At 43.2% G+C, this 13,226-nt stretch overlaps 1 protein-coding gene across 1 annotated transcript in view; it reads left to right on the plus strand.

The window, feature by feature from the left end:
• The window catches only part of NEURL1 (neuralized E3 ubiquitin protein ligase 1), a 161,948-nt gene that overhangs the window by 133,191 nt on the left and 15,531 nt on the right, over nucleotides 1–13,226 (plus strand). Inside the window, exon 4 of the mRNA XM_059821457.1 lies at nucleotides 10,889–11,569. Within this exon, the coding sequence (XP_059677440.1) occupies nucleotides 10,889–11,569 (681 nt within the window). The remainder of the gene's footprint in view (nucleotides 1–10,888; nucleotides 11,570–13,226) is intronic.

A 13,226-nucleotide genomic window follows, 5' to 3' on the forward strand; every position in this document is an offset into this window, starting at 1 on the left:
TTGATTTACTGTTTCTGTGCATAACCAGCAGAGTGCATCTTGCAGACCGCACCAGCTCTGGAATAGGAGTGGGGTGGATGGGGTGTAATGGCTGCACTGTCATTTTGTACATGTGGGAAATAAGTCAGAAAATTTTTGAGAGCTTCTTCATGCTGGATTCTGGGGTAGAAATTCTCCAAGAAAGAGCTATTAGAAATTAAAACAAATAAAATATTCTGGACAAATAGCATTATGCGCATTCTTTCAGAAATACGGTTGTTGGATCTGTAGCTGAGGAACCAGCTTGGAGGAGAGATGATCTGTAAACTTAATTAGTCACGGCTGAAAAATTGAAACACTTTTGGCAAACTCTAGCTGTTCTCTTTCACTATTTTCAAAATGATATATTTCAATTTTGAGTCTTGAAACAACATTTTAATCTTGAAAATGGCAACAGCGATTTCCAAACAAGCCCCAGAAATCAACTGGAGAAGCTCTCAGTCTGGTATTCATTTGCTTTTATAAAAGGAAGTAGGATAAACTGAGCACTTTGTTTCAGGTTAGCCTGAAATACTGTATCTTTCCAATTTATTTTATTTTTTTCTTCAAGCAGTTGACTGAAATATTATGTATTATCACTGCCCCTCCCAGGTTGCATCTTCACCAGAAAATGTTGTGCTCTTAGCTCTGGTTAGTGAGGTAGCTGTGGGGCAGCAAAATGCTTGTGATGACCAGGCAATTTATCATTTCGCAGTGTCTTTGGGCAGCCCTGTCAGACCAAATAAGACTGCAGCGAGCTCAAGAAGGTGCTCGCCGGCAGCGTTTCTGGCTTTCCTAAGGAAAAGAGGGAAGACCCAATGGCGTTAGTTCAGGTCAATAAGCAATGGAGCTTGGGGAGACCCTGGCAGGGACGAGGTGGTTGTTGGTGTGTTGAATTCTCCCTGAGCAGCTGGCTGGGAAACTGTCAGCGATGGCAGGAGCCTTTCACTGGGAAATGTGGGGAGAAGGAGTCATCATCTCCATGCCTGCATGAAGACACAGGGGTAAATGAAAGCAGGTGAAAAAGGACAAATGCAGGGTACATAAATACCACAAGAGGGAGGATGATGGATGGGAAGGAGGAAGAAAGTACTTGTTTTGAAGAAAATTGCTGTCGGATGATTCAGGGGATGAAGGGACGTGTCTGACATATCTTGGGAATTGGCTGTGAGTGCTGAGATGCTATGGAAACATTCACACAGTAATGTAAGGAGGATTGGAAATAAATAGAATTGTTGGGAGCCCATAGCAATCATCTCCAACACAGTACATGAAGGTAAAGTTGTGGCGTTAGCACTGCATGCAATAGTGAACTACTGTCTTACCTGAATAAGTGAGATAAGAGGTTCGAAATTTCTAGGAGGAAAGGAGGGTAAAAGCAATGATAGTGCCAGGGATAAGCAATGCAGTCACTGGGTATGAGAAGAGGACTCTATGAAGTTATTAGACAACCAGGAATTGCAATTATTGCTTTAATTTCGCATGAAGAAATAATAATAATAACAATAATAACAATAACAACAACAACAACAACAACAACAACAACAACAACAATAGAACTTTTCTACAGAGGAATTTACATCTTAAAGATCAGGAAGCATCAGACAAAGTGACAGTTGACAGTCTCCAGGGAAAATGAGGTCTTGCACGGGTAATTAAAACAAGTAGTAAAAGACTTTCCAGCTGTTGAAAGTATAAGAGGAAATGGAAAGAAAAGGTGGGGCGCTCTACAGAGAGAGGCAGGACTGAGATTAAAATAATGTAGGTATGGTCCATTTTGCTGTGGTTTTCAAGAGGGATAATAATAGCTGATCGTGGGGTCTAGCAGACCTGGGGCAATGGAGGTGGAAATCATTGCATCGAGGTGAGAGTAAAGTTCAGAGACATCATGTGTGTGAGTGGGAGATAGATTAAAGAGTGAATAACAGGGATTAGGTGGTCTTCACAAAACCCAAAGCACTTGATTTCTGCTCAAATCATATTTCTCTGAGTTTGCAGGGAGTTAGGAAACATCAGGTGGAAAGCCCATGAACATAATAAATCGGACATGGAGGTCTGCCATCCAGAGGTGGCTGTGGCAGCAGATAAGCACATCTTCAACCTGAAGGACATTTGTGAGTCTTCAGGACCACTGGCTGGGGAGGATGAGTTTACCCCGAATGAAAAGCCTTCCTGAACGAAAACTAAAATGTGCTGTTTGTAATACAGATGTTGCCAGCACCCTGTAGACTCTCTCTGAGCATCAGCTTTTGTGGAAAAGAAAACAAATCCACAACTGTAACATGCATATGGAAGTTTGTTCTTCATAATCTGCTGTCAGGCTCTTTCAAAACATTCATATTTTCTAAGGAAAACAGTAATTTATTTTAATTTTATGAGGCTAGTTATGCTTTTTGTGCCATTTCATATGTTCAAATCCATTTGACATGCTTACAGATGTTACTCAGAATTGCATGAATGTTTGTTATGAACCAGACTGGTTCAGAACATAACTTTATTATACAGCACATGTCCTAAAACTACAATTTATCAGTCAGTACTCAACCTTTGTACCTTCAACTATAGTCTTATTCATGTATGAAATGGTATGCTTTCATTCCTTAGATTTTATTGAAGAATATGCAGATGATCAGTTCAATTACTAAGCTGGCCTGGAAACTGCAGTTGTTCACTCTGGCTTAAAAACAGCTGCAATTCCCTAAAGCTCAGGGGTTTGTGTTTTTTCTTTCTGAATATTTCAGCTTGGAGGCTGGCAGTACATGAGCTTACATTCTTTTAGAATCCTTTTTTTTTTTTTTCATTTGTTTGTTTATTTCTGATTTGTTTTGCTGTGATATTTTGTCCATACTATTGGTACAATATTGACAATCCATGGCAAGAAATCCGTGATAATCCCAGTAAGCCAAGGGAGGATATTTATATCCTTAGAAAACTGTTCTGAATAGATCCTAAGGGATTCCTGAGATTCACGTGGCAGGACACCAGCTGCTCTGTGCCTAATGGTACAGAAGCATCATTCCCTCAAAGCAGGATTTGGTGCTAAATGGCCACATGAAGCCACCAGATTTGCACAATAAATTTGTCAAGCACCTATCAGTTGATAACAACTAAAAGGCTAAGTTTTCTTCTTCCATCCCTTTTTTTATCACCTCTCCAAAACTGAATCATGCAAACCACGTAGCTTTAGTGCTCAATCTCTCTCAAATACCTGGAAAGAAATGCTGATTTTTATCCAAGCAAATGCAAGCACAAAGCAAAGATAAGTCCAGTGAGATGCTCGTTAAGCACTGTTGATTTCCACTCATTTCTGTTAAAGTGGCAGATGTTTGTAGTCTTGCAGTTGGTTCCACAGAGTCGATGGTCTGCCTTCTTTTGTAACCCAGCTTGAAAATCTGGTGACAGTTTTTAGTGTAAACATGATTTCTCCCACAGACGTACTCCAGGTTTGGGCTCTTTGTAATCTTTGGCTTGGACTTTGACTTCTGCCCCTTGGTTATAGCAGAAATTTTCCCAAATGCTTTCAGCAATATTGGAAAAACACCTGAGTATCTTGTCAGAAAGCGAATTTGGAGTGTGTTGGTCACAGGCAAACGCATGCACTCAGTTGATTTAAATACCTGCCATTCCTGTGATGAAAATGGCTCTTATGAAATATCAGTTAGCTTGGCTTTCAGATGGCAGTGAGCAAGAAGCCAGAAGCTGCATGTAGCCATTAACTCCCGCTGTAACCATGTGAATGTACACGAAACATATGTTTGCCCTCCATTGACCATGTGGTGATACCAAGCTGGTGTGTTGGTGAAGGAGGAATTCTTGAACAGTCGTTTCCATACTGACTGTTGGGATCCCATAATGGATGAGGAGTCCCAAGTAGGTTGAATTCTGAGGTGAGAGGAGCGACCTGCAGATGGAAGCAAAGGAGCAGGAGGTAGAGAATAAGGCATTGAATGGAGAGTTAGGAAATGAGAGGGTGCACCATGGAAAACAGGATGGTTTTATTGTGCACTGGGATAAACCCCAAGATGTTTCACTTAACAGCCCTGACAGAGGAGTCATCTATCCCTTGGACAGCTTACTCCATCCCTTGGTTTCCAGTCTATAAAATAAGGACATTGATTCTTCCTGTCTCCCACTCGCCATTTATATATCCTTTCTGTTTATGTGGTGAGGAGTTTCTTCTGCTGCAGAGCCCAGCAGATGAGTCCTGATCTCAGAAGCTGTTTGCCCCAGGGCAGATTTTACTGTCTCTTAGAGAGCAGCCTGGGCATCTTACATATATAGCTGGTACAAGTGAAATTGTCTGTTGGCTGTACTTTTGCATATATTCCTGTAAGAGTGTGCAAAAAGAGACCTGGAGCAGTGAGAGCAGAAGGAAGCAGCTTTATTTGAAATGAGATATTTATACTGTCAATGAAACAGAGACATGCACATATGCAGGTATTGTATAAGTAGGTGTTTGCTTAACCGATGTCCTTGATTTGATGTGCATGTTTTCAAGGAGAAGGAATGGTTGATCTGAGGCAATAACTCGGGCGGTTTGATTTCTCGGTTGTTCATAAAGGGAAATGTACTTTGTAGAAGTGAATTCCTAAGTATATGGCAAACGAGGTTTTTAGTCTGAATCATTCCTTTGAGGGATTTTTAACATTTGCCTCCCACATGTTACAATAACCCTCTGAAAGTGGCTTCGTTGTATGATCTGAGAAGCTGCATTCTGGCGCCTGATGGTTTATGAGAAATAAACACAATGGAGTGGTCTCGGATCATATAAATTCAGGATTTAACAGTAACAAGCGGGGGGGGGGGGGGGGGCAAACCTGTGTGCAGCATCAGAGCAGAAGCATCCACCCGGGAGCGTGGGTCTCTGCAGCGTTACGCGGAGAGCGGCATAGCTCAGCCTTTTCTCCAGACCTCACATGGAGAGTACAAGTTTGCAGAAAAACATATAGTTTTATGAGTGTCTACTCAGACACATCACCAGCAGGCAAGAGCACTTTGGACATGCTCTGTAAGTGGATCTTTGCCTCTTAATGACTGTGAGCATGGCCTCAGCTTTCTTAACTTCTCAATTTTTCTCCTGTGTTTATTTTAAGTAAGGGCAATTTTCACTCTCCTGTTTGCTTAGCTCCTCCTGGTACAATAAAACGGTTAAGATACACATGGCAGAGACCGAGAGAGCCTAGAGCAGAGCATCCCACGGTGGTGAGGACATCTTTAACACCGTGAATACAGCAGACGGCATGAAGATCTGCTTCCAGTCGCCCTTCAATTTGGGTGGATTTTGAACCCAGGGCCACACAGCAGTCCTTCTCTTCCCAGACCCAGTCACAGCTGCTCTTCTTCTTTCTAGTGGTGGTGATGCTGTGGACTGGGTGCCATACACACATTGGGCAAGCTGATAACCAAAAGGGTTTGGGAACAGGTATTGCTCCTTGCCCCCAGTCACGGTGATCTTCATCCTTATTTTAGGACGGATAAATGAGAATGTAAGTTGTTTCCACTTTACTGAATTTTCATTCCTCAGTCACCTTAAAGTACATAATAAATCGACCTATAAACAACATATAGAAATTGTTCTGGTTACTTCTGCGCTGAAGCGTGGCGGTTCCCAGCAGTATATGTCAGCTTGATAGGACTGAGTCAGCAAGGGAGCAAAGATTGCCACAGCACGACACAGGCAGAGTTCACCAGGCAGGCAGCTGAGCTGGGATTAATGCCCGCACTCCCACGATGGGGAGTACGAGGCTGTGAGTGACAGAAGGTTTCCAGAAGCACAGGTTTATTTCTTGTCTTATGACTGGTTGCTTTTCCCAATTGTCTTTGAGTGCAATGTTATTTTACGGTGTGGTACATCTGCCTCATATTTCAAACACATCTCCCTGCAATGTCAGAGTCTTGCCAAATGGGCTGTTAGCTGCATGAGTCTGCTGTAGACCATGGAGGAGATTCCAGGTGTTGGAAGGCCAGCTGTCCTCCCTGTGTAACCCCTTGTGACAGGTACTGCTGCTGATGGTGGGAAAAGGAGCCTTCATCTCCATCCCTGAGTAAGAATGGAGCCCTTCCAGCGTGGTGGGAATAATACAGTATACATCCTTTTGCAGTTGTATATTTACATATAATATTCTTGTAGGGGCCACTGACTTCAAGATGTCTTTTGGTAGCTTAGCACCTCTGGGGTTCAATGGTCACAGAAATTATACGATGAACACCAGTCCTCACTAAAAATACTATTACCCAGTGAAGTAAGGGATTAAGAGAAGAAAAATGCACTTGTGAAGAAGTAAAGCAAAGAACAGAAGGAAGGAAAGAACATGGGGCTGTGCATGGGATGGGAAGAACCATGCCAGCAAGGTTCTGACCTTACCAATTTTTTACTCTTTGCTTAGTACCTGAGGACAGAAATGTTCTCCAGATGCAAGGAGTAAGTAGGTTGTTCCCTGTTTTCTCAGCATTTCTCTCTCCTGGGAGGGAAGATCATTAGAAATGGGATAGGTTCTTAGGTTATCAGTCTGATTTCCCAAATTCTAAGTTATTTTTTGTAGTAATAAGTCTCAAGATTGGTTTATTTATACTAGGTCTTCCATAGTTCATTCTGGAGAGAAGTTGCAGCCCTCATACTCTGAAGAAATACAGTTCATGTGAGGCTATAGGATTGCACCAATCTCAGAAAACTCATCAAGAGGAGGAGATCTGTGTCCCTAGAGCTTGCGGTTAAATACTGGGCTCTGCAAGTTTCCAGCACGTGTGTGTGTGTGTGTGTGTGTGCTGAGTTTGCTCTGCTTTCTCATATCCTTTACAGGTGTGTGAACACTGGCTGCTCATGACCTTGGAAAGCCAAGCCTTCAGGCAGTAACAGACAGTACTGGAAAAGAAAAAGAGGAAGGAAATAATGGTTTGATAGTGTGACAGCAGCACATCCCCTTCGGGTTTGTGTGGGGCTGAGATGATCTTTGCATGCTCGTGATTAGAAATGTGTTTGTGTTTGGATGCACATGTAGCTATATTAAATGTGCATATATGTGATATCAATAATGAATATGTATTATACATATTATACATGTTTAAGGTAATAGGTGATTTTAAGAAGACATCACTTGGCAGTCATTCAGAAAAAAAGGTGGTACTGAAATACTTTTGATCTGGATGCAGCGATTACAGCTGTATCTGGCTGCTCTCCAGCTCCTTGTAAGTGCTGTTTTAAAGTGTTACTGCAGTTTCATTAAGCCTGCATGAAGCAGGAGGCTCTTCCATGCCCTGTAAGCAGGAAAACAGAGCGCTTTGAAGCCTCTGGTTAGAGGAAGATGTTCAAGATGCTTCAAGTTGATTTTCTGTGTAAGGCATCAGCTGCTGAGAATCTGGATTTTGCAGGTAAACGCCACTAAAGAGGAGGAGAAAACAGAAGGCGGCTGAATTGCTCAAGTGCCCTTCAGTTCTACTTTGCTACTCCTGCTCACTTTTTTTCTTAAACAAATCCAGAAAAAGATACAAAGGGATTTGTGAAGTTAGGCATCCTGTACAAAAATTCAGTGTCTTGGATTCTCCAGCTGAGGAGCAGAAAATTTGTATTTAGTAGAAAACCTTTCCGCTTTGGCTATGTCTACATTGCTACCAGAAGCTTTAAGTCTCTAAATCCGGCATTGGCACCGTAACTTCACTGATGCAGAGCTCAGCAAAACCTCTCTGGAAAGCTACCTGGGCAGCCAGCCTGCATTGAGCTGCCGTGGTCACAGTCAGCTTGCTGGTGGTACCCCGACCAGCTGGGTTAAACCTTGCTCTGATGACTCAGGGAGAACTGTGGTCTTCACTCGCAAGTCCCTCTATTCTCACCCAAGGAGGTCTCTCACCAGTTGACTTTTCCCAAAGAAACACTGCCAACTGCCTTATACAGGAAATTTTATAACCCTGAATGTTTAATAAGAAGGGATGATTTCTAAATTCTTCAGGCTGAAGCTGAGTGATCTCCTCGGTAATGGGCCATTGGTCCCGTTCCGTATTTTACAGTCTCGTCACATAAAGTCATTCTGTCTTTTTGATGTGTGCTTCAGGTTTGTCTCTGGAAATATAAAAGTGCCTGAACACTCCTACGCGGAGAGTCCCTCCTTTGTAGGCGTTAAAGGTCAGTTGTAAATCTTCTGCAGGTGTAAGGCTGCGTTATGGGCCACTCCGGCATGAACAGCTTTGGCTGTGTTTAAAATTGACAACTGAAGCTTTAGTGGAAAAAACCAACTCATTCCTGGGCATCTTTTGGTGAAAGAAACCGCTCAGAGTCACACATTTGTTTCACATTTCACCAGAATTGTTCTTTCATAGCCCTTGGCCATTATCAGTTATTCTGGGTACATGGCGTTCCACATCTCTTCCAACTTACCTACCACCCCCAAAGATTAATCCCACTTTTGTTTTACTTTATATTCAATGGAATTTTTTTTTTCTTCTTTGTCTGGGTATTTTGTGATTTATAAAAACATAGAGCCCTGAAGCAGGCCAGCATGTCTTAGAAACTCATCTCTAAATTTTCACAACCCCACTTCAGATACCAGTAAACTACAATCGTTTCTTCCATGGGTATTTGCAAACATTAATGAACTAAAAGTCTCACAGTCAATCCCATATGCTTGAGACATCTTATCCCTTATGTGGCTAGGCATCTGAGCTACCGATGGATTTAAGTAAAACAGTTGGATGTGTAACCCTGGTTTGCTATCACTGCCATGTGTCTTGTCTGCAGAAGAACTCCATCTCTCTTAACCTCTTTTCAGATGGAAAAATATATTTTGTCCAGCAGCCAAAGGGAAATGCAAGCATCCTGGTGGAAAACAAGCTGTTTCAAAACCCTGGCTGCAAGCTACCCACACATCACAGTTGTCAGCCAGGCTGCATGTGCATAGTTGCAGGGAATAAAATAGAGAGGACCTTCTGTTCCTATTCAGAAAGGTCTCTACCCATTCACCTACACCAAAGGATCGTTGTCAGTTGCTGATATTAATTTGTTCTCCTTTGTGGGTTTCCAGCCAAAGTAGGGTAAAATAAGTCTAATTCTATCCAGCAGGAGCACTTGCAATGCAAATGCTAGCCCATATATTACAAAGCATTAATGTGACCCACTTCTAAAATACTTGGGGTAATTTCTGATTTTATTTATTTCTTCTTTGCTTTAATTAACTTCTGGGAAGAGAAGCTGAAATATCAGTATGGGGAAAATCAAATATGAGAAACAAAGCCCATTTTTATTTTGAGACTGTGATTCCCTTGTAATAGCAGTTTATTTAAAGAGGAGCCTGGAATAATCCAGTTTAAGCAAAGCAAAGAGCTCTACTGAAGCCAAACTGTGTGTGGGTGTGCTCTTGTCAGGGATCCCAGAAGAGGAGGGCAGGAAAGGCTATTAGTCAGACCTCAGATATTGCAGGAGATGTTGGTTATTCAGTAGCTGACATTTTTCCTTGGCACACCAGTACAGAGCCACTACCCTGGTGTACAGGGAGAGGGTGCATCCCATTGGGAAAATCCTCAGATAACCTGAGTTTCCGCTCTTTTGTTGTCGTAAAAGAAAATCCTAAGGACACGTGGCTGGAAGAGGTGCCCACTGCAAGGGCCTAGTGGGTGGTTTAGGAATGAGTCTCTGCTCCTCTGTCCTCTTCTTGTCGTTTCACCTTGTGCCGTGTTTGCGGCAGGTCCCAGGCTGGGGTCTGGCAGTGTTGTTTTGTGCCACCTGCGGGGGATGGTGTTGTATAGGGTGGTCCCACCTCATGTCTTTCGGACCCAGGCTTGAAGCCACAATAGTCTTCAGGCATAGCTCCCACAGACGAAGAGTCAATATGTGTTATAGCTTATTACAACATTTGCAGAGAACTACCCACGTGCTCAATTTTCTCACAGTGCATAGTCTCTTGATGCTATGGGCTTCTCAGAGTTCAGAAAGTCAAGCAGAAGTATAAATTTTTGCATTATCTCAGCTTACTTTTATACTCTGTTTAAATAATGGTTTTTTTCTCATTATATTGCTCTTTAAAATTTCTATGGCAACAGCGTAGCTAAGGATACGTTAAATAAAAGTAATTTAGGCATTAAAGGCAGGTGATTATGTTCCTTAGAAAAAGAATCAAATATATTGATGATTAGGTCTTGAAACAGCAGGTAAGACTAATAAAGAGGATAAAGTGCAATTCTGTTTCCACTGGTGGATTTGTATGTGTAAGCATCATCTTTCTTTGTTACATATTCATGCATTTGATTTTTAATTATTTGGCTTGGAGATAATAAATGATTGTATGTTATTTATAGAAAACTTCATATTCCCAAGTTCTGCATTATGAAATCCATATCTGTACTGGTTTGCAGTGAGCACTAGAACACTAATGATTAATTATATTCAGGAATATTAATTAAATTTCATATAATGAGAAATAAATTAGAACTGAACATACGATTTGTTTCAAAATAAAAAAATGTGTAGTTAGATATTTATTTCCTATATCTATGAGAATTACTGTAGACAATAAAGAGGGCATGAAAACTCAGAGCCTGTATAGATATAGATTGGTATGTTCAGGGTGTATTTCAGATATTTACCCTCTGCTTCCCCTTTCCAAGGAGATCCTCCCCCAGTCAATTCTTTCCATTGATTTTGAGTCTGCCTGCTCAGAAGCTGAAAATGGTGATGCTGGTGGGGAGAGTACAAGAACAGCAATCGATCACAAGTACATTTTATGATACTCTGTTTCCATATTTTAAAGGTGAAAATTTATCAATGGCAGCAGGTCTCTGATTTGCCTTTTTAAACATATCAATCAAACTGATAGTGATTTGCAAACTCCTGGACATTGTAATTTTCTCTGAATTGACCCCTTTTTTGTTTCCTCTCTCCCTGCAGACAGTGAAATCATTCCTCCTGACTGCCTGCGGCCCCGCTCCTTCACTGCCATCCGCCGGCCCTCCCTGCGTCGGGAGACGGAGGACACGCGCCTCTCAGTCAGCCTGTGTGACCTCAACCTTCAGGAGGAGGCCTTCCATGTGACGGCCACCACGTGTCCCATCCCGCAGAACTCCCTCAACTCCCAGCACTCCCACCTCCTCCCCTCCCAGCTGGAGAGCGACCTCCGCTTCCACCATCTCCGAGGACCCCACGTCAAAATCCTCGATGACCAAACCGTGGCCCGTCTGGAGCACGCCCGGGAGGAGAGGACTTTGGTTTTCACCAGCAGACCCCTTCGGATCAATGAAACCATTTTCGTCAAAATCAACAAGTCCAATGCCGTGCGCACAGGGACACTGTCCTATGGGGTGACGTCCTGCGACCCCAGCACCTTGCGCCCCAGCGACCTCCCCTATAACCCTGAGTCCTTGGTCGACCGAAAGGAGTTCTGGGCCATCTGCCGAGTCGTGGTGCCCCTCCAGAGCGGAGACATCCTGGGATTTATGGTGAATACTGATGGTGAGCTGCACTTGAGTCACAACGGTGCCGGCACTGGCATGCAGGTCTGCGTGGACTGTTCCCAGCCCCTCTGGATGTTCTTCGTTTTACATGGCGCGGTCATGCAAATTCGATTGTTGGGTATGTCAGACCCCCTTTTTCAAACCTCATGCACAAAACAGCAAGGTGGGATGCTTTGTGGGGGAAGGGTGAAGGGAAAGAATGGCTCCCTCTTTGCTCTAGGATCAGGTACAAATTTTGTTTTTATAACAGGAAAAAAAATATACAAAGGCACATACGTAGCACGTTGATATGAGTTACAAGAATTACCTCTTTGCACTTCTCTAGCATCCTTCACTTGACGGTCTCAAAGCTCTTTTCAGGTAATGAATTAAGCCTCAGAGACCTCCCTTAAAGTACAGATGAGTCACCACTGACCTCGGAGAAGCAAGGAAGGGGGAGGAGAGGTGCTTTGGGCTGGGCTAATGTAGGGCGTAGCCAGCAGGAAAAATGAGATGTGATTCCCATTTCTGTGTGTTAGCTATCTGTCCTGACCGATTGCCAAAAAGAGCAGTCCCTTTGCTTTCCTCAAGCTTGTATGTGAGAGGCAGGCTATCAAGCAGAGAGGAAGCCCTGTGCCTCATGATCCCGGCAGCACACAGAGGGTGGCACTGACCAGCTCAACAGGAGAGGGCTTTCCTTGTCCTCCAGCGTAGCTCACACAGGTTGATGGACCTCTGAAGAGCTGGCCTCTTTCTCTTGATATTTTTGCTCTGTTTTTAAGCTCTGTTCACTGAAATACTTCATTTAAATGCTGAAAGTCATGCTTTGAAGGTGTGGAGGGAAAAGCCTTGAAATAGCATTTGCTCAGGATCAAACTGATTTTTTTTTTTTTTGTGTATATGTGGATATTGGACACAAGTGTAGGATGTGTTTGGCCATGAATTTGGACCACATCATGGTTCTGCTGGTATCAGTGTCAGAAAGTAAATCATGGTTTCTGAGAACATGATGTAATTCCTGGTACTCCTCTAACTGGAGATGATTTTAAAATGCTCATTCCTTATTTATACTGTTATATTCATATAACTTTAAATATACTTATATTTCTTTTTGCTTCAAATCCTCACCAGGTAAAAACTGGCTGGATGGCTGGTCCCAAAGAATTGTGGTGAATGGTTAAATGCAGCTGGCAGCCAGTCAGAAGTGGTGTTCCTCAGGGCTCAGTATCGGGGCCAGTTCTCTTTAATATCATTATCAATTATCTGGACGAGGGGTTCGAGTGCACCCTCAGTAATTTTGCAGGTGACACCAAGTTGGGTGGGAGTGTTGATCTGATCGAGGGTAGAAAGGCTCTAAGGAGGGATCTGGACAGGCTGGATTGATGGGCCGAAGCCAATTGTATGAGGTTCAACAAGGCCAAGTGCCGGGTCCTACACTTGGGTCACAACAACCCCATGCAACGCTACAGGCTTGGGGACAAGTGGCTGGAAAGCTGCCTGGCAGAAAAGGACCTGGAGGTGTTGATTGACAGCCGGCTGAAGATGAGCCAACAGTGTGCCCAGGTGGCCAAGAAGGTCAATAGCATCCTGGCCTGTATCAGAAATAGTGTGGCCAGCAGGAGTAGGGAAGTGATCATCCCCCTGTACTTGGCACTGGTGAGACCACACCTCAAATATTGTGTTTAGTTTTGGGCCTGTCACTACAAGAAAGACATTGAGTTACTGGAGCGTGTCCAGAGAAGGGCAACAAAGCTGGTGAAGGTTCTAGAGAACAAGTCCTATGAGGAGTGGCTGAG

Source organism: Gavia stellata, chromosome 9 (genome assembly GCF_030936135.1).
Source record: "Gavia stellata isolate bGavSte3 chromosome 9, bGavSte3.hap2, whole genome shotgun sequence".
NCBI classification, from domain to species: Eukaryota; Metazoa; Chordata; class Aves; order Gaviiformes; family Gaviidae; genus Gavia; species Gavia stellata.